Below are 22,223 nucleotides of genomic sequence, written 5' to 3' on the forward strand. Positions count from 1 at the left end.
CTGCCATGCAGGAATACACAATCAAAGCATTACTGACTGATGGTCATTCAACTTCTGTTTAAAAGACTCCAAATAAGAAGACTCTACCATACTCTGATCGTTGATGACTGACATATCTCATTCTCAAGTAAACATGACAAGGTGCATGGGGAAATATCTCCACTACCACAACCATGGAATCATTTCTTCCTGTGGTGCCCTGTTCCAATGTTTCTTTAAAAACATTAGGTGTTCCTGAAGAGAGGAAGCAGGTTCATCACTGCAGAGGAAATGGCCAGAACCATCACCTTCTTTTCCTCATTGCTGCCTCTTTAGTCTATGGATAAGAGCTGCAAAGATGTCAGGCTATATTGAAATAGATGTAAAGCCAATTGGAGCATGAGATTGTGAGTGTGGAGTTTGCTCTGCTGCTGTCCACAAGAAAGTGGAGAATGGCCAAAGGAGGCTTATGGCACCATACGTCAGTAAAAGATTTTGGCTGCAAATTCTGATGTAATTGGTGTGATAGAGAATGTTAGCCAAGGACAGCTCTTTTACAGCCTTTAACATTTCACAGATGAAAACAGGGATACATACAGACAAGCAACATTGGAGTATGGTTAAGATGGCATATGTTGTTAATGGGAAAGAACACATAGACTAAGAGAGACTGCAGCAGTTTGCTTTAGTCTGAGCCTACTACAGAGAAGGGAAAGACCCAGCTACTCGCAGAGTTGAGTATAAATCCTTCACATTTAGCTCAGTTTGAGCAATGAAAGTAACAAACTCATCACAAAATGGGCTGCAAGCATCTTAGGTTAGTTGCAGCACAGTTGATTAACAGAGCCCCATGCCACCTATTACATGATGCAGGCTGACTTCTGGTGCAGCTGTGCAAATAAACTGGGGCACAAGTATCCTAGGACACTTGGCCAAAAACATGGAAGGCTTCCCATGTTCCATAAGGAATCACAGAGCCAATGTGGGGAAAAGCCACACAGCAACGCTTCCCTGTGTGTGATATGGAAGCCAGTGAAGTGCGGGGTGCCAGGATTGCTCCGCTGTCCCACCAATCTGCCACAGAGATTTGTGACAAGGGTACCTTGTCAATGTGATGAGGTCCTAAATGAAGGGCCAAGGATGAAAGGGGGAGTAAAGAGAAACTGGGCATTTTTTAAACAGTTGACAAAGTAGGATGCTAGAAGATTAACTGGGAGTCTTCTTGTCAAATTGGGACAGTAGGAGAGTATTCATTTAGCATGTGTGCAGTAGGAATGCCAGAAAGGATTGCTCTATTGTCTATAGAGCAGACTGTGTGATGATCTATGGAAACAGATCATGGAAGAAAAGGTAATTTGGGAAAGTCAATGGATGACAAAACAGATTATTGGGGGCAAGCACAGACTAACTATGCTTTATGGGACAGATTATTGGGGACAAGCAGGAACTAATTATGCTTCATCCGACTGGGACCTTATCATATAGAGTGAGTCTGGATGACATGACATAAGAAGCCAAGGAACATTAAACCTGTCAAGTGAGAATAGCAGACTACTGCTATTCCCATTTGCATTTATTATGTGGCTTGTTTATTGTGTCGACAAAATATGGGCACATTTCCTTTTCTGTTGTCTTGCAGTAAGCCAAAACTAAATCAAACCCTAGATTCATTCCTTGGTTTGTTGGGAGACAAACTAGAGAGAAGCAAGCAGAAATCACAACAAACAAACAAGTGGGTGTGATGGAATACTTTACACAAGGGCAATGTTTATAATCTCACCATGTATTGTGAAGTTAACTCACTTGTCATACTTTGTATGAGGCCATACAGGGACTGAAAATGGGGGAGTAAACAAGGTACTGAGAAATATTTAGGGGAAGTGTCACATAGTCATGGAGCCTGGCTCTCCACCATACTAAGATTTGTCTGACTTGATATAGGTGGGAATGTGAATTAGCCAGAGCCCCCAAGTCAGCATATGTAAAAGTCAGGAATAGAAACTGCCATCTAACAACATGACTACATTTTCCTCATCTGTGCTATACACTGATGTGCAGAGTATCCTGTTTGCCCAGAGGTGTTTTTTTTCCCCATAACTTTGGAATTTACGTTTCTGGTTTGTTTGTTTGTTTGTTTGTTTAAAAAAATACAGCATTGATAAAATGTGTTCAAAACAAAGTAGTGTTCTTATCTTTATCTTAGGATGGCATTACACCAAGAAAGACAACATGCTTTTTGTGGTTAGCATCATACTCAATAAATCAATATTAAAAAATATAGCACAGGCACAAAAAACATGGAAATGAATGGATGGGGAAAAGGGAGAATTATTTTTTTGAGGGACAAATAAGCAAACATCGAGTTCAGCCTCCTCCTCCCTTTAGCAGGACATACCAATTCACCTATAGGGCTGGTCCTTGGAAATTCCAGAAGAGCCCATGTTAAGCTTTTTTTATTGGTTGGCTTCAAGATAGGTAGAGAGAGCCAGCATAGTTCAGTGGTTTGAATGTTGGTCTAGGATGCTGGAGACCAGGGTTCAAATCCCTGCTTTGTAATGAAACCTAACTAGTAATCTTGGCCAAGCCACACTGTCTTATCCTTAGAGGAAAGCAATGGCAAGCCTCTTCTGGAGCATCTTGCCAAACAAATCTTATGACAGATTCATCCTGGAGTCACTATAGCTTGGAAATAATTTGAAGGAACACAATTACAACATTAAACTCACTGCAGACAAACACCATCTCAACCTGGTCCTTCTTCCATCTGACCAAACAAATGTGTCCATCTCACCTATGGCTGGCCTTAGGAACATTCCAGAAGAGGCAAAGTAATGTTTTGGGTAGTTTTCACGATAAGGGGTTTGAGCGTTGGGCTAGCACTTTGGAGACTGTAATTCCAATCCCTGCTTGACCATGCAATTCAGTTGATGACCCTGGCTAAGTGACACTCTCTTATCTTCTCAGGAAGGCCATGGCAAATTTCTTCTTTACAATCCTTGTCAAATGAAACTTCTCAATAAATTCACTGTCGGGTTGCTATAGCTCAGAAACCACTTGAAGGCACACAACAACAACAAAAAATTACTGAAGGCAAACACTAATTTCAGTCTGGCCTTCTTCCATCTGCAAAGTTACCTGTGACTGGCTCCATGAACGCTCCTGGAGAGACTAAGGCAAACATTTTTTGGGGTGGTAGTGGTTAGATCTCAAATTAAGTGGGAGAACCAGCCAAGTGTTTGAGTATTGGACTAGCACTCTGGAGCCCAGTGTTGAAATCCCCTCTTGGGCTGGAAACCCAAGTTCAGCCTGGTTTTTCTTCCCGCTGGCCATGCAAGTGTGTCTACCTTACCTAAGGCTGGTCCTGGGAACACCCCAGAAGAGGTGAGGCAGATGCTTTTTTAGATAACAACAACAACAACTTTATTCTTGTACCCTGCTTCCATCTCCCTGAAGAGACTTCGGGGAGGCTTACATATGGCACAAAGTAAACACACAGTACAATACAATAAAGTAAAACATATAGAAAATAAAAACAATTTAAAATGCAGAACAATGCCTAATAACCTATGGGGACAACTATCATAAAACATGGCCAGTCTGTAGACAAGACAAGGGAATGGGATAGTGCAAACTGCAGCTAAGGAACAAGGGCATGGGATGAAAGTGCAGTGCTATGTGGACCATTGGGGGTAGACATTCTCAAAGGCTTGTTTAAACATCCAAGTCTTCAGATCCGTATGGAAGGAGGACAGTTGGGGGGGGGGGGGGGGGTGTCTGCCAAATCTCCTTTGGGAGGGAGTTTCAAAACCGGGGGGGGGGGCACTACCAAAGAGGTCTTCTCCCTCGTCCCCACAAACCACACTTGTGATGGTGGTGGGACTGAGAGAAGGGCCTCCCCAGCAGATCTTAACGCTTGCACAGGTACATAGAGGGGGATGAGGTCATGAAGATAGACAGGGCTCCAACGGATTAGGGCTTAATAGGAAATACCTGTACTTTGAATTGAAGGGGTTTGAGCGATGGACTAGCACTTTGGAGACTGTAGTTCCAATCCCTGCTTGGCCATGCAATTCACTTGAAATAGCCTGCACTTTGAATTGACTAGATCTCAAGAAAGGTGGTGAAAGCCAGCTTGGGGTAGTGCTTTGAGTGCCGGGGCTTTGAATCCCCACTGGGGCATGAAGCCTACCAAGCTCAGCCTGGTCCTTCTTCCAGCCGGCCACCCAAGTGTGTCTATCCCAGCTATGGCTGTGGGGTTGCTTTCAAGGTGGGTGGGAGAACCCTTTCCCCACACAGTCTTCCTCCTCCTCCTCCTCCTCCCCTTAGTGCAATCCAGAGCCCCTCTTTCTTTTCTTTTTTTTAACCCCCAGTGCCCTTGCCCTGCCCAGAGGTGCCTCTTGGCCGCGGTGCTGGGGAAGAAACCTGAAGCGGAGGCTCCCCCTGAACCCGCAGCTGCACCTGGCTCCGTGGCAGGCTAGGCACGCCCCTCCCGCCCCTTCCCCTTCCCCTTCCCCGCGCAACCGCGTCAGTGGCTCCAGGGCTGCTGTTGGGGGGGGGGGGGGGGGAGGGTAGAGGAGGCATTGCCCCCTCCCTGGTGTTTCCTCGGGGAGAGATGTAGGCGCCGGGAAGCAAGCAAGCAAGCGCGGGAGAGCCGGGGCGCCCTCCTCCCCCTCCTCCTCCTCCTCTCCTCCTCTTGCGCCTCTGTCCCGCTCCAGCTGTGAGGCTCCTGCAGGCAGAGTCAGACGGAGATGGACTCGGAGGGTGAGTCTGAAAAAGGCGATTCCAGGAAGGGGGAGAAGGCTTTTTCAGCGGAGGAAAAGGAAAGGGAAGGGAAGAGCGGCAGACCCCGTCCTGGGCTCAAGTTCCCCCATGATCCCCCTTCCTTGCCTTCCCTTCCCTTCCCTCCCCTCCCCTCCCCCTCCTTCTCCTCCTTGTCTGCTTCCAAGGAGGCTTTTCTGCATGTGCTTCTCATCGGCTGGCGCCTCGGGGAAGGAACTTTTCCTTGGAAGTTGCACACTGCCAGCTCGGGCTGCGCGGAAGCCAAAGCCCCTCATGGTCTCCCCCCCCTCCCCCTCCTCCTTATGCTTTCCGAAAAGATTGGGGAGCGGGGAAGTGTCGCTTGGGGAGGAGGAGTGTGCTGCCGTGGCTTGCTTTTCTTTCTTTCTTTCTTTCTTTCTTTCTTTCTTTCTTTCTTTCTTTCTTTCTTTCTTTCATTCTCTCTCTCCCTCTGCAGAGGGTTTCAGACTTTTGAGAGCAGCCCCTGGCTTGTCGCGCTCATAAATCCAGAGACCCCGTATTTCACTTAATGGAGGCCAAATGGTTTATTCTGGCTCAGCCTGGGATGGAAACACCTTGCTTGCTTGAAAATGTTGGACGTTTCAAAGAAGAGCGGGCAGGGATTTCTCTTGGGGGGAATTTGGCAACGCCAGGTGCTGCATTCTTCCTGCGGTTGGAAACCCCTGGATTGGCCGGCCTGCGAAGGAGGGCTGGGGCAGATTCGCCGTCTCACTGATATTTTACCTTTCGGAAAAGGTGGTCTTGGGAGAAGACCCCGTCCCTGCCTCATCCCTGCCTCTTGTCCAGGAGTTCAGAATAGGTTTGCTAGGTTTCTTAAGCAAACAAACTGGTGCTCTGCTTCCAACCATGCCCTGCCAGGTGTGTGGAAAAGTTAACAAGGCAGGATGGCACTTCATGCTTACTTTTTGTTATTTGTAGTGTGCATATATGTCTTCAAGTCACCCATTGATTTTCTTAGGCAAGAAATATTCAGAGATGGTTTTGCCAATTCCTTCCTCTGAAATACAGTCCCAAGCCCCTGGTATTCATTGGTGGGCTTCCATCCAAATACTAACCAGGGCTGATCCTGTTTAGCTTCCCTGATCAGAAATTGCCTTTAGATAATGGGTATATATTACTTCTGAACAATATATATATTGTGGTGTTGTAGGTTTTTTGGGCTGTATGGCCATGTTCCAGAAGCATTCTCTCCTGATGTTTTGCCTGCATCTATGGCAGGCATCCTCACAACCTGCCATAGATGCAGGCGTAATGTCAGGAGAGAATGCTTCTGGAACATGGCCATACATCCCCAAAAAACCTACAACAACCCAGTGATTCTGGAAAGCCTTCGACAATACATACTATATTGTGGTAGCAAAATTCAAAAGTCTGGTGTATTGTGTAAAGGACAGCTTTATGTGTTGCTCCTCTACTGCATGACTTCAGATTTTAGTAGCGAACCCAATCTACACATGAAGAGTTATATGTCTTCATCATCATCATAGGCTATCACTCACTCATGGCTAAGTATGATTGCCTTTTATGGACCTCATCACACTTGAGCAGTAGTCCCCAACCTTTTTTTTGACCAGGGACCACTCTCCAACATTAGTACCAAAAAGGGTTATGAATCAGGTTTTGGTCAACTTTAGATTTGGTTTGGTTATTTGGGGTGCTGATTCAGAAAATTGCATTGGATAGACCACATCAGCTCTCAGTTCTGATACAGAACACGTGCCATCCAGTAGTCACCATCTGCTTGCTCACAGAAAACCGTACTTAATAATGTAGAGCTAATGTGGTTTATCCAATGCAAGTTTTTGAATCTGCACCCCAAATAACCCCTGGAACAGGCCTAAAAACAAAGATACCAAGGTGCCCCTGCTTCCAGGCACCACATGGACTGGCTCTGCGCAAGAGGAAGGAGGAGGAGGAGAAGCAGTGGTCACACCTTTTGTGGGTAGTCAGCTTTTCCCTTCCCAATATTCCTGTTGCCTCAGCACTATAAGAGGATTGCTCTTGTTGCAATGGGGTAGTAAAAGTTAGGCCGCAAACCATATTTTAGTTCTTGGGGACCACTGGTGGTCCACAGACCATAGGTTGGGGACCACTGCACTTAGAGCATGGATCCACTTTAAATCCAGTTTCTGCCTCCTGCAGAATTCTGGGGTTTGTAGTTTAGGGAGGGGCCTTTATACTGCTCAGCCAGACAGGTCCTGGGCCTCACTAAACTACAAACCCCAGCATTCTGCAGAAGGCAGAAACCGGATTTAAAGTGGATCCATGCTCTAGTGTGATGAGGCAGCGACAAATGTAGGGTCTTGGTGGTGGGTTCAAGACCTATTCTGGATCCATATGTTCTTTCGCAATGAGGACATCGATTTCCAGATGGAAGGCAGTCCTGACAAAGGTTACCTAGACATGCTTTCCTCTTGACACATTTAGGTATGAATAGTGAAAGTTATGCACAGTTAGAGAAAACTAGTGAAAACTAGTTTAAATGTATTTTTTAAAATAAAAAATCATAATTTTCTTTCTTGCTCGAATTCTTTATAGTTTCCTTTTTTCAAGCTTCCAGTGCTTTCTTGGACAGAGACAGTATTGTTACTGTGTGCCTTCAAGCCTTATGGCAACCCTTATGGGACCCTATCATGGGGTTTTTCTGGCAAAGTTTGTTCAGAGTTGGGTTGCTTTTGCTTTCCTCTGAGGCTTAGAGAATATGATGCCCAAGGTCATTCCATCAATTTTCATGGCTAAACGGAGATTTGAATTCTGGTCCCCAGCAACATAGTCCAATGCTGGCTTTCAGACCACACTGGCTCTCCCTGCTGTGGGTTTGTGACTGGTGCCAAATATTTGTTGGAGGCTAATAAACACTATGTAATGTGATTTTTGTTCCTGGATTATAAATGTAATTTCCTAATTAGTTCTATCATAAAAAACAGGAGAAAAATTATTAAACTGCAAAACTTTGTTTTTGTGGGACATGCTGCAGCACATTTTGCTATAGGTTTTCAGTAAATATCTCAGTGTCACAACCGATTCAACGTAATTTGTGGCAGCCACAAAAATGAAGCTTCTGGAGTATAACAACCACTTTCAAAGTACGTACTGCACAATTAAACAGGAAATAACACTGTATTGTCAAAGGCCTTAATGCCTGGAATCACTGGGTTGTTCTAGGGTTTTTGGGCTTGTATGGCCATGTTCTAGAAGCATTCTCTCCTGATGTTTCACCTGCATCTGTGGCAAGCATTCTCAGAGTTTTGAGGTCCTCAGCTCTGAGGAGGCTTGCCACAAATGCAGGCGAAACATCAGGAGATAATGCTTCTAGTACATGGCCATACAGCCCAAAAAAACCTACAACAACCCAGGAAATAACACTTTCAAACCAGGAACAGAACATTTTCCAAATTTAGTTACATACATTCCTCCTTTCCATTTCCACTTTACAACACGTGTCCTAGGTTCATTGGTAATGGCCTGTAGGTGAGTCCTTGTTAACAACAGAAGACCTCTGAGTCCTGCTGAAACCTTGCCAGTTCCATTCTGTGGTGGATTTGGCAGACGAATGCAGCTGCTGCTCTCAATTATTGTACAGTGGGAATGTACACCAAGTGGCTATTGCATCTTTTTCTTTGAAGCATCTCACGAGTGTTTGAAGCCTGAACCAGCTTCTAAAGATTTCGTCAGACCTGTAGGGTTAAAGTTACATTAAAGACCAAGCACTTATTATTCTCTTAGAAAGATCATAAGTGCTTAGTATGAAACAGGACCCTTCCACCTGCCCCCCAACCCCCCCCCCCCCCCCCCAGCTGCCTTCTTAGTTTTCATGAACATAACAGTTAGTTTGGTTAATAGGCAGGCACCAACCAAATGTTAACAGTGAAAACACACAATGACGCTGCTCTTGTGTCCTGTTAGTTTTGGGCTGAGGATAAAAATATGAAAGGTATGGATTTGGACCAGTAGGTTAAGCATCAGCCATAATGTTGATTTTCTCTCTCCCTGTTCTTTTGTTTTAAATAAAAACAGCGGAGAATGTCTTGACAATCTTACCTAACATTAAGCCTGAAGTTTATTATGTGAGTTTGACATTAAACTTCTGTACAACTCAATACTTTTGCTATGTGAATTACGGTAACAACATATTTCACAAGCTACTAAAAACTGCACCTGCACTTTTAACGGACCAGATGTCACACCACTTCACCTTTCCTGTTGGTAATTACCCACCGACTATCATTTGTAGCATTATCTGTTTTTGAAAATAATATCTTTTTTTTAAAGAAAAGATTGACATTTCATTTTTAGAACATATTATTTAGAACAACTGGATAAAGTCCCGTCATTCAGTTAGATTCTGAGCTGCTGTGCTGAGGAAATCACACAGAATTAGGTCCAAAATTCAAAAATTGATAATGGTTATTGGATCACATTCTTAGTCTTCTTTTCTCCAGGCTAAAGATACCCACCCCCTAACTATTATTGACTTCTGCACCTCCACATTTGTGGGTTTCACTTTTGTGGATTTGATTATTTACATATTGAATTTATATATTCTTTTGAGGAATCTCTAAATCCTCCTGCAACTCTATGCTCAACACATAGTTGCACTGGAGTACCTAGAGAGTCCTAGAATTCAGCCATATATCTGCAGCATTCCTCTCAGCTACCAAACATGTAAGTATATAAAAAAGGGCAACAGAGTGCCTTCAGAAAAAGAACAAAGGGTGTTGGCACTGGAAACATGGGTTAGGTACTACAGCAGATTAGGGATAAGGCTAAGAAAGGATCACAGGATCTTGGCAATGAAATGAGCTTCTGGTGAATCTTACAATTTAGGTGAATGCTCCAAATTCGATGGAGGTAAAAAAAATAGGCCTGCAATAAGTTGTAGTTAATTTGAAGGCACATATAAACAACAGAAATACCAAGGACCTATTGGTTCTGAAGCTGCACTCAGGTGAAGCAGAACAAAGAGAACAATGGATTGACTGTGGAGAGTGAAAGGAAAACCTTGGAGAAATTCTTTACTCTTTGAATTAAACTTAGCTTGTTCTACAGCAGGGGTCCTCAAACTTTTTAAAGAGAGGGCCAGGTCACAGTCCCTCAAACTGTTGGAGGACCGGATTATAATTTGAAAAAACAAACAAACCATGAATGAATTCCTATGCACACTGCACATATTTGTAGTGCAAAAAAAAATACAATAATTAAAACAAAGAACAATTTCAACAAATATTAGTACTTCAGTGGGAAGTGTGGGCCTGCTTTCGGCTGACAAGATAGGATTGTTGTTGTTGTTGTGTGCTTTCAAGTCGTTTCAGCCTTAGGTTGACCCTGAGCGAGGGCCGGGTAAATGACCTTGGAGGGCCGTATCTGGCTCCCGGGCCTTAGTTTGAGGACCCCTGTTCTACAGTATGTTGTGAAATACAAAATAAAGGCCCATTTAAAGGAATGGCTGGCTGATATCTAAGTTCCCTGAATTGTCTGGTGGTTACAAACACTTTGGGATTGGAACATATTTCCAGCCAAAGCCTTGCATTTGTTGACCTGCAAGTAAAATCACAACTGTGAAGTTTTAGTTATGACCTATAAAGTCCTGTATGATTTATAAGTCTGGTTTAAGATGGTTTCAACAATTTGATTTTAAAGTGGATACAACTGATTTTAATGTTTGTGTAAATTTATAGTTTGTTTTATTCCGGCATTGAATGTTTGCCATATATATGTTGTGCTCTGCACTGAGTTCCCTTCAGGGTGAGAAGGGTGGAATATAAATGCTTTAAATAAATAAATAAGTAAATAAGGCAATATAAAACTAATGTCCAGGCTGTATCTCTCAATAGGAGCTTGCCTGGGCCCCAAGATCCATGGAGAGGCACTTTTCTCAGTCCTGTCACCTTCACAGCTATAGCTGATGGGATGGCAACACAAGAGATGGCCTTTTCAGTGGTTGCCCCTACACTTTGAAGTCCCTGCCTAGGAAGGCTAGAATGGTCCCCTCCTTGTGTTTGTGGACTTCAATCTGGAGATATAAATAATTCAGAGGGGTTTCTGGAATTATAGGCTTTTAATAATGGGGTGTATTTTCTGTATTATTTTAATTGTATTTAACTTTTAAAATCATGTAGAGTACATGTCTTTAATATGGCTCATGGTTTAATTCAGTTTTAATGTTTACTTCTTGTATGTTTTAATTGCATCTTTTTATGTGTGATCTGCCTTGAGTCCCAGTCTTGGGGTAAATGTGGGGATAAAAAATAAAACTAACAACAACAACAACAACAACAACAGAGTTGAAATGTGAACCAAGGGGGTATCCAACACCAAAAAGGAGAGTCTATTACTTTCCAAGGCAGTATGTTCAATGCCAAACATCCTATCATAAACTTCTCCTAAATGGTTAGGTAGAATCTCTTCTCCTGTAATTTGAATCTATTGGTACATGTTCTAGTCTCTGGGGCTGCAGAAAACAAGCTCAATCCCTCCTCTATTATTATTATTATTATTATTAAATTTATATCCCACTTTTTGCCCCCATTGGGGATTCAAAGGAGCTAACAACAAAGTATAAAACATACAGGTACATTAGGACAAAAAGGAAATAGACTTAGTCAATAACAAAAAAATTAAAACATAATAAGACAATTAAACCATAATAGAGCACATTACAGATTAAAATACAACCAACCCTTAAGGTATTATTAAAAACTAAATAAACATAAACCTATGAGAAACAGGGGCTTCTCAGTGGTGGCTCCTTGGTTGTGGAAGTCCCTCCCTAGTGACATCAGTGTCAGTGCAATATGTGAATGTGGAATGGTGCAATGATAATTGGAACGGCCTAGACTATGATACTGGGTTATGTGATTTTAATAATTTTAATGTTTACATTTTCAGTGGTTGTTTTAATATATATGTTTTATTTGCTGGATATGTGTTATATGGCATTGAATTGTGCCTTTATGTGTGCTGCTCTGAGTCTCCTTTGGAGTGAGAAGGGCGGGATATGAATGTGGCAAATAAATAAATAATAAACCAAAGCCATTATCTTTCCCATGTCCACTTGTCTATAAGATATTGCACAGAAAAGTTTAGCCCCAAATGTTACTATGGCGCCTATTGCTCTTGTATTAAACTTCATTAAAGGCCTGATTCCAGAGAAAAGATTTTTTATCTGATGCCTGAAAGTTAGTAGGAAGGTGGCCATTCTGATGTCTTTCAGAAGGGAGTTCCAGAGTTGCAGAGAAACCACCAAGAAGGCCCTCTCTCTCGTTCCCACCAATTGTGTTTGCGACAGTGGAGAAAAGGGCCTCTCCTGTTGCTCTCAGGGTTTGTGCAGGTTCATAGTGTCGTATTAAAATAGCGCAATTGCAGAGTATCATCATTATGAAGTTAGAACAACATGCAAATTTTCTCCCCATCTCCAGGGTAGTTTCAGATTGAAATGTATTTGTTGTTCCCAAGATTGCTAAATTACAATGCTTCCAGGGAGAAAATGAGGAGAGGAAGGGAGGGAGAAAAGGAAGGAATGTAGCAACACTTTTAAATCCCACTGTTTATGGCACGGGCTTTCATGGACATGAACCCACTTCTTCAGGTGCAGTACTAGGTAATAGTCAGGCCTCAGGAGTTCAAGCATGTGTACACAATTGTGTGTGTGTGTGGTTGTGTGTGTGGAGGGTGCGGGGAGGGGAATATAGCTGAATCCAGAAAGATGGAAATTTCCCCAATCAAAATCCATAATTTTGATCCCCAAACATGTCCTTGACTTATATATGAGGTTGACTTAGGGCTTTAGCAGACTAGCATTTTATAGTGTTTTCTGTCTCTTGCAGAATTCTGGGAAAGTCTGGGAAGTAGTGTCTTTCAGAGATTCATTTGATTGGCTTGGCATTTGGAAGCTGAGAATAAATAGGATTGATTTTTTCCCCAAAATTTTAACTGATGTTAAAAATAGTTATGCGTCTGTTTTCTTCATAGTGATTACACTTTTAAAAATTATACTTTTGTCACCTTCTGTGTATGAGAAGAGTGTGAACAAGAGATGCCAGCACCAGAAACCTTTGTGAAAGGTTTGAATTTTTGTAACTCTCCCAGATATAATATTAATATGATATTACATAGCTGGACAGGGTATGATGGATAGATGGATAGATAGATAAATAAATAAATGGAAAGATAGATTTAAAAACTTACTGTGTACTCCCAAGTTCCACAGTGCTAAGGGGCTGTTATGAGCTGCACACACACACAACCACACACACACAATCCTATCTATCTGTCTGTCTGTCTGTCTGTCTACCTACATACATATCTGATGGCTCATGCTAGCCCCTTAGCAATGGGGAAAACATTGGGAGTGTGGGGTGATTTTTTAAAGTTCCTGAAAATCTCTATGAGTGGTGGTTTTTATGATTGTTGAATGGTGATGATCTCAAAATTGTGAAACCTACCAATTGCAAAACAAACACTGATTTCAATTTCTCTCTTTCTTTTGCTCAATATGATGGGTTGGAGATTTGGCTCTGAGTTTTGCTGGAAGTGTCCATCATGATATTATATCAGTCAGGAAGATGATGGGCTATCTGCATTTGCATAGCATGTGGACTTATGTGTTAAAACATGCACAAGATGCTCTGCGTCTGCTTTTGAAATTATTTTGGCAGCCTTTTAGGATTATGAAATATGATAACTTGCCATTGTTGCTGCTTTCCTGTGTGACCTTTTTATCTGACAAATCAGTTTAATACTATCCCTAAAATGGTATGCGATGAAATATTTTCCTTAAAGAAAGATGAAACCCGAGGCTTTGTTTCTGGTAGGATTTTAGGATGCAGTTTATATCTTAAACCAGAATTATACAGTATTCCTGGCAAATAGATTAAAATTCCATATGCATATAATAGCAATTTGTATTTTTAGGATCCATTTTTTATATAATAAAAGTTGATAGTAGTAATAATATGATATCCAGAACACAACTGCTAATATAAAAGGCACCATTTCCATATGTAATACTTTAAAAAAAACACAATAGCTGTACATCCTTTGAAATCAAGCCTTGTAATTAGTATTAATAGAATGAACACAAAAGAGGAAATAGTATCATGGTCATTAGGTTTGTTGCAAGGGGAGAAACAAAGTTTGGTTTGAAGTAAAGGCCCAGATAGACCATAAGTTACCTGAACACATCACTTTGAATATTGACTTTATGATCCAAAGATGACATATTTTTTCAGTTTGGAAAGATTTGAGGTAATACAACTATTGTCTTATAATAGAATTTTAGGAGCAATGTTTTCAGAAAAAAAGAGACTACAGCCTTATGGTGGAATCTTAAGAGCCAGGAAATGGTCAGATTGAGCCCTGTGATCTCTGAAGATGCATTCTGTCCAGAATACAAGACTCACTGGAAAGATGTATGCATTGGCTGAATCAGTTTTTGATACACCTTCAGATTTTTTTTAACTTCTCATTGAAAGCAATGGGAAGGAATAGAGTAAACTGTGCTTGAGTCACATCAACATTTGAAAGCCTTTGTAGTTGCTGAGACAGGGAGAAGTTAATCTTGAACTTTCCTTTCTGAAATCATAGCATTGTGGAAGACTTCAGAAGGGGAGATATCTTCTTCCTTGTGACTCTTGGGCTGCATGGTGCTGTAACTTTAATAAGGGTGGGTTTTCTTGTTTTATTTAAAAATAATTTTAAAAACATTTTCCAGGTTTTTCAGATCTGAAACCTAACATTTGGATATGACGCTCATTGATTTTCACAGAACTTGCTTCTTAGGTAGTCACTGATATTGGAATGGGTTTCAAAGCAGACATTTAAAACTAAGCCTTTTGCTTGGTCTGTTGAATTGTTGTAAACACCCAAGAGACAACAGCACACCAATAGGTTGCTGTGAGTTTTCCAGGCTGTATGGCCATGTTCCAGAAATAGTCTCTCCTGACATTTCGCCCTCATCTATGGCAGGTATCCTTGGAGGTTATGAGGTCTGTTGGAAACTAGGCAAGTGAGGTTTATATATCTCCTCCTTCCTCTTCTCCGCCACCATCAAATACATTGTTTCTATCCATGGATTTTTGTGCTACAATTGAAGCTGTGAAAATCACATATATCCTTCAATGTGATTTTAATCTGTGTTATCATTATTAGCGCCACCACATTATTTATATCATGCTTTTCTTATCAGTTTTGATTCAAAGTCACTTTAAAAAATTACAATAAAAACACAAATAGCTTTAAAATACAAAAGCTGAGAACAAATAGTATTAAGCTACTAGTAGTACAGGTTGAGTATCCTTTATCCAAAATGTTTGGTACCAGAAATGTTCCATATTTCAGTTTTCTTTTAATGCTTGCATATACATACTGTAAGGAAATGTCATGGAGTTGGGACTTAACATGAAGTTTATTTATGTTTCACATATCTTATACACATAGCCTGAAGGTAATTTTGTAAACAATAACGTAATAGTTTTGTGCATGAAACAAAGTTTGTATACATTGAACCATCATACAGCAAAAGTGTCACTATTTCAGCCATGCAGGTGAACAATTTTGGATTTTAGAATTCCGGAAAAGGGACACTCAAACTGTAATATTTGAAACAAATGCTAAGACTAGCACAGCGTCTTAAAAATCCTTCTCTTACCAACAATCAATTTGCAAAGTCTTGATGGGATAAAATGTCTTAACTACTGTCAAAAAGGGAACAAGAGTGGATACATCATGACATTCCTATGGAAGGAGTTCAGCCCCAGGGAAGGCATTCCTACCAAACATGCCTATGGAGGTGATGGGTTGGAAAGAAATACTTCCCTGAGGATCTTAGAGGCTCATGTGGGAAGATACAATTTTTCATGCGTAACCTTTTTGTTTGGATCTATCCCTCTTGCATTGCTGATGAAACAGATATCCTGTCTTTGGCCCTCAGTCATAGAATATATCAAGACTGCACCTTTATAGTGTTTTGACAGTTTAAATGTGTTGGACACTTCCCACAAGATCATAGTTTTTGCAGTTTTATGAGGCAATAAAATTCTCTAAAAGGCAGTTCTGATGGACTCAGCCAGAAATAGTTGTCAGACTACAATTCACAAAATTCTGCAGGCTGGAACCATGGTATTGAAAGTGATACAGATTCCTGTAACTTTGTGGTGCCAACAGACTTGTACCCATCACTTTTTTATTGCATCACAACAAGCTTAATGTTTTCCAGTCAAGAAAATAGGCAAGCTATAAGACATTACATTTATCTGAACTTTTAAACAGAAAAGACAGTTTATATAAGTATTACATGGACTAAGCAGACAGTTATCTATACTTACAGCGCTAGGCTAAAACTTTGGTTTGAGGGTAGGAAGCAGAAATAGTTTGTCAATGTGACTTTTTGCAATCTTCTAAAAAGTTTCTAACATCTCATTTTCTTTTGCATTTTGTCAAGCTGATTAAACAAGTTTTGATTGCCTATGAACAATTTCTATTAATAACTGGTTTTATTTTCATTTAGCTTTAATGTGGAAAGTAGTGTTCCACTGGGGTGGTAGTTATGTGGGCATGTTATTATGAAGCTAATCATTATGGTTGCTCTGCTATGCTCATAGTATTTTCCATTATGAAAATCTTTAAATATTTTAAAATTATGTTACTTGAGGGAATAGCACTTAAAATATGGTCAAATAAAGGTGAGACGTGAGGTCTTTGTTTTCAGGCTATGGGCTGAAAATTGGTAGTTTTAAAGAATTCCATTGCAGTTTGGAAGTGTGTGTTTTTTTCAACAGCTATTTTTGTAGCCACTCTCCTATCAAAGCAAGAAATTACAGAGTCAGTAACAAAATGCAGGTCTGGAAAATGTAGATGAAATCCAGTTGCTGCAGAGCATACAATGATTTTCAGTTAAATACTCCAGAGGGTTGTCTATTAGGTACTTTGTCTGCTACTGTCTCTCTACATTTCCTCTTTCTAGCCTGCTTGCTATTGTGTATTTTTTTCTTTAGGTGGGGAAAAATAACTTAGAAAATCGCAGTAGAATGACTGTACTGTGAGCAGTGGAAGGGTTAGCTTCCCTGGTGGTCTGTCAATTTTCTGTTTTCAAATACTCTCTTGCATTACTTTCCAATGAAAAACAAGCAGGATTCCTAGACCTAGAGTTGCATCTATAATGTAGACTTAATGCAGCTTGACAACATTTTAACTGTAGCAGCTCAATGCTATGGAATGATGAGCGCTGTAGTTTGGTGAAGGTATTTGGCAAAGTATTTAGCAGAAAAGGCTAATATCTTTGTGAAACTTGAATTCACATGATTTCATAGCATTGAGCCATGGCAGTTAAAGTTGTGTCAAACTGTATTATTTCTACAGTATAGATGCACCCTAGGTTGGCAACTGTCAGTATATATTCATCCAAGGAGATATATTATGGGAAAAGAAGACACAAGGAATACATAGGGTGCTTCAAAATAATGGAGTCAGTTTCAAATCAATATATGTATTTCACTATGGTAATGTGTTACAATTACACAAAACCTTACAAATGCTTTATTCAGTTATCAAGTTTTACAAACCATTTTGGGCCACAGACAAGTTTAAAAAGTAACTCAGCAAGTGGAAACTATCTCATTAGGCCTTATGTTGTGGGGTTGCCATCTTGTGAATGGCTGAGACTAGGGGTTGTTTGAGTGCTGCAAGAGGTATCCAGCAGTAATAATGTAAACTTCATTTCCCACCCTTTCAAGCAGCACGAGTTTTATTCATGGGTGGTTCATGATTGCAGAGATATATAGAAATTTCAAATCAGGTCTGAGCAGTGTTTTTATTGTTGCTTAAGGTGAAAATGTTCCTCAGATTTGCCACTGTAATCTTCAAGGAAGACTGGTGAATTAAGCTTGAAGATCTTTGCTTTCAGGTTGGTTTGGAAACATTAGAAGCAGAAACTCAGCAGAGCAAAACCCATGACAATCCTGTGGCTGAATTACAGTAACGTTTATTTCTTGGGTGGATAAAGTCTGATAGTTGGATTGCATGTAGCCAAATCTCTTGGGACTGCCCCCTTTCCCCCTGAATTCAATATAGATGAATTGGTTATTTTAAGTTTCCAGTAGCAACAATTCACTTTTCAATTAGATCTCTGTCCATCTTTCTCCTACATAATACATGTATAGTTCACAACATCCTCAGCTGCTGTATTTTTGATTGTTTAACCTAAATGTCCCTTTTTCAAAAAATAGAAATGGTTTTTTGGCCATTTCTGTATTGGGGAGGGAGGCAGTCTGTGATCTCCAGAAAATTCTGGAGCAAAAATTGGCTCCTGGACTTATCACAGTTTCCTACTCCTGCTTTGTCAGAGAGAATTGACTTCATGTGATGCAACATGGCAATACAGAACAAGAGTAGATAAGTTTTGGACATGGTCCTTCATGATCCTATGCTAACTAGGACTCCTGGGAGTTGCAGTTTCAACAACATCTGAAGGATCAGGCCGCAGATTCATATCCTGGTACATACTCTGTAGAACAGTGGTTCACAACCTTTTTATGACCAAGGACCACTTTAGTACCAAAAGGGTTACAAATCAGTTTTTGGTCAACTTTAGATCCGGTTTGAGTATTTAGGGTGCTGATTCAGAAAATTTCATTGGCTAGATCACATCAGCTCTAGTTTCTGATACAGAACATACGCCATCTAATAGTTGCCATCTGCTTACCCACAGAAAACCATATTTAATAATCAAGAGCTGATGTGATCTATCCAATGCAATTTTCTGAATCAGCACCCCAAATAACCCCAGAAACAGGCCTAAAAATGAAGACACCAAGGCGCCTCTGCTTCCAGGCACCACATGGGACGGCTCTACTTAAAGGGAGGGAGGAGGAGAAGCAGCAGTCAGGAGGCTTGTTGTCGTGCCTTTCATAGGTAGTTAGTCTCTCCCCTCCCAACATCCCTGTTCCCTCGACACTATAAGAGGGTTTCACAAGACCAGTCACTCTTGTTGCAATAGTGTAGTACCAGTGAGTCGGCAGACCATATCTTAGTTCTCGGGGAACACTGGTGGTCCACAGACCACAGGTTGGGAACTACTGCTAAAGAATCATAGTACCAAATCTTATATATACATATTTGTCATATTATAGATGGCACACAACTTTCTTACATGCAAATTACCATAATGCTTTTCCAAAACCAGTGAAAGCATCATGAAGACCCCTACTGCCTTTCCAACCCTTTTGCTTTTGAAGACCTTTTGCAGTAATAACATGTGAAAGTATGAACTCTGGAGTCTACTTTTGGTGCCAGAACCTAAATGGCACTGTTGAAAAAATACAAATTGACCTGGATTTTGTGTGATTTCACGAGGGTTTGGGAGGGGGGGGCTGTTTGGGGGAGAAGACAAAGAGAAAGTCTTATTGTTTAAGCAGAAGTCCTTAGTCCTCTGAAGTAAAAGGTGATGGTGCAGGAGGAGGAGGAAGGGGAGGCTATTTTGCAGAAACATAACATGGGAAAAACAATCCAAATATTATAGTTACAGTAATTCCAGTTTTGCTACATCCACTGTCTGCTCACATAATGTTGCATATGATCCGATAACTGGAACACTTGTCAGTATTAAGTTAGTATTCTGCGGACAGTGCTAAGAGTTTTAATGCAACAGATCTGCTACTTCAAAATATTTTAATTTGGGAAGGATTCTTGCTTTCAAAATGTATTTGTCTGGTTATAGATTCCCTCTCTTAGCTTTTGTTTGTTCTTAATGGTCTATCTGTCACCAGGTGGTATTTTGCTGTGTGCATTATGATGATATCAGAATGTATAACCAAGGGAGAACTTTTGGTCAAAATATATACACTAAAACAGTGTTTGTAAGCCCATGAATTGCTCAGGGAACCCCATGCAGTTCTTAAACAATAGCTATTGTAACAAAGATTGTTGTACCATGCTGTGGCATGTAGACAACCATTCATTCTTTACTTTTGAACAGAAGATAACTGTGTGTATATGTATGGGCCTTTAACTTGCCTTTTGACTTAAGGTGACCCCATGAACTTCATAGGGTTTTCTTAGGCAAGGACTACTCAGAAGCAGTTTTGCAAGCTGTTAAATTTTGCTGGGGGAAATTACAGCAGGATTTGGTATTTCATGTTTTGAAAAACTTATTAAAATGCTATAAAGCTTTTCAGACACATTTTTTATTCAGCTTATAGAAGAACACAGGACTGTAAGTTCTATCTTCTATTCTAAACTGATTTCTGTATATGGAAAAGTAGATGGGAAAAATATTCTGTTCAACTTGAGTTCTTTTATGGACAGGAAAAGACTTTTCTTCTGATGACACAATCTTCAAAGCACTCAGTTTCTTTAACTAAAATGGCAAGAGGAGGCCCTATTGTAATAATGTACCACCAAATATTTTAGGTCCTTGTGTTTTTTTTAAAAAAGTGGGAATATAAATTACTTTATAAGTTCATGTTTTTTATTTAAAAAAACCCACTTCATTCCACTGTAGGATACTCAGTATGCCTTGATGGCCTCACTTTAAACACATGACTCTTCAGTTACAGAAAGTATTTTTATGTTTTACTGAAGCATGAATGAATGCAGCACTTGTAATTCTGCTGTCTCAGAATTCCTCTTGCCGATTTCATTTACTGCTGGCTTTATTGTGACCACAGGCACAAGATACAACTGTAGTTTCATGACCGCCTTGAGTTTTTATTATAATGAGATGATGGTACCTTATTTGATGCAAGAACTTGGGAGTCCCCCAACTATCATGGTCACTGAGGGGTTCTGGATGTTGTAATCAAAATAAGTACCTTTTCCAAGTCCTGGTATTTGTTGACTTATTTCTTGAAGACAATTTATTGAAGAGGGTCACCTTCTTCACCACTTCAGAAAAGTTGTAAAGTGCTAGGGCAGTGAGCTTGACTTCAGAAACAATCAGGTTTAGCACACTCACTCATGATATTTAGGAAAGCACTAGGCTTGTACTGCATGTCAGGGGGCTGGGCTGGATGACCCTAGTCTTCCAACTCCATGAGATGGAGGGGGAGTACAAAAATAAAGTTGTTATCTTCATCATCATCATCATCATCATTATCTTCTATTCTATTCTCTGAGCATGAGATTGTTTTATGATTTTATTATGTACTGATGTTTTTAATTAATTGTTGAATTGTTTGTATTTGTACTACTTGTGAATTGCCTTGGGCATCTAATTGTGCCCCCACTGTAAGCCGCCCTGAGTCCCCCCCGGGGTGAGAAGGGCGGGGTATAAGTAAATGAAATAAATAAATAAATAAATAAATTAGATACCCAGTGCCGAAATAACTGTTACTCATGTTTAACACTAAGTATAGTTTGATGCCTCAGCTCTAGATAAGATCCTAGTTGTTTTTTTCTTGTTCTTGGTCTTGCTTCTCTCATAAATGTATAGGATGGGAATGTCGGAGAGGGCTCTGGAACTCCTTTCATATGGAGGCTGTTAGGAATTGTGGGAGTTGAAAGCCAAAACATTTGGAGGGATGAACTTTGCCCATGTCTGGTCTACACCATACTGGCTTCATATATGCTAATGCAATTCACTTTATACTTCTCTGTGTGTTCTTTTCATTGAAGGGATTAGTATACTCCTCTATCCTCTGCAACATCCAACCCCCCCCCCCCCCAGACTAACCATTGCACCTCAATGTCCATTCTGTTGCTAGCAGGGACAAAAGCAGACCAGAGAAGAGTCTGGTTGTATTCCCATAGCGATATGCAAATTTATGGCAGCATCCTTTGAATAACCCATAGTGCCCCATTAGGTCTTGGCAGAAGAGGTCCATATTAACATCTAGCTATGGGCCAGTAGCCAAATGCTTCTCTGACCCTTATACCCTTCACCAGCAACTGACCAGCCATGGTGTCTCTCTGTGTGTAGCCACAACAGTGAATTCTGGAGTTCTCTGTATGGCATCCTTATGGTACTTTTGACTTGAAGAATCATGTAGGATCCATTTTGTGCAAGTGGGAAAAGTTTAAATATGCTTTAGATAGTTTTTCATTTCAAATTATAGTCCTATTTTGCCAGTTTAGAGAAAAGTTGATGCTAATGAAAGGGTTTAATTTTGAATCTACATGTGTGGCATGTGAATTTTGAAAGAATAATTAAAAAAACAGATGTGAGGTAAAGTTTAAACCTCCTGACCCAATCAGGAACCAACTTTAGAGTTTAAAAAGTATATTTAGTTCTTCAATATATGTTTAATTTATCTTGTAATTTAGTCCCTAAACAGCAGTAGATGTCAAAGTTATTAGCTGAATTATACATAGTGCTGCTTGGGTTCATTCCCAATATACCCAAAGGCCTCCTATTTTCTGGCTTTGTCTTATTTATTGCCACAGGAAATCATTAGCTGCACTACTTCAGAGAGCATTTTCTTCTCTTCCCTCCCTGTTTTAAATCTCTTAGTAGC

General features: G+C 40.5%; 1 protein-coding gene across 1 annotated transcript in view; it reads left to right on the plus strand.

The window, feature by feature from the left end:
* Positions 1–4,536: 4,536 nt before the first annotated feature.
* Positions 4,537–22,223, plus strand: part of FGD3 (FYVE, RhoGEF and PH domain containing 3) — a 113,597-nt gene continuing 95,910 nt past the window's right edge. Inside the window, exon 1 of the mRNA XM_060766026.2 lies at positions 4,537–4,740. Coding sequence (XP_060622009.2) covers positions 4,728–4,740 — 13 coding nt within the window. The 5' untranslated portion in view covers positions 4,537–4,727. The remainder of the gene's footprint in view (positions 4,741–22,223) is intronic.

This window comes from Anolis sagrei, chromosome 2 (assembly GCF_037176765.1).
Source record: "Anolis sagrei isolate rAnoSag1 chromosome 2, rAnoSag1.mat, whole genome shotgun sequence".
Lineage (NCBI taxonomy): Eukaryota > Metazoa > Chordata > Lepidosauria > Squamata > Dactyloidae > Anolis > Anolis sagrei.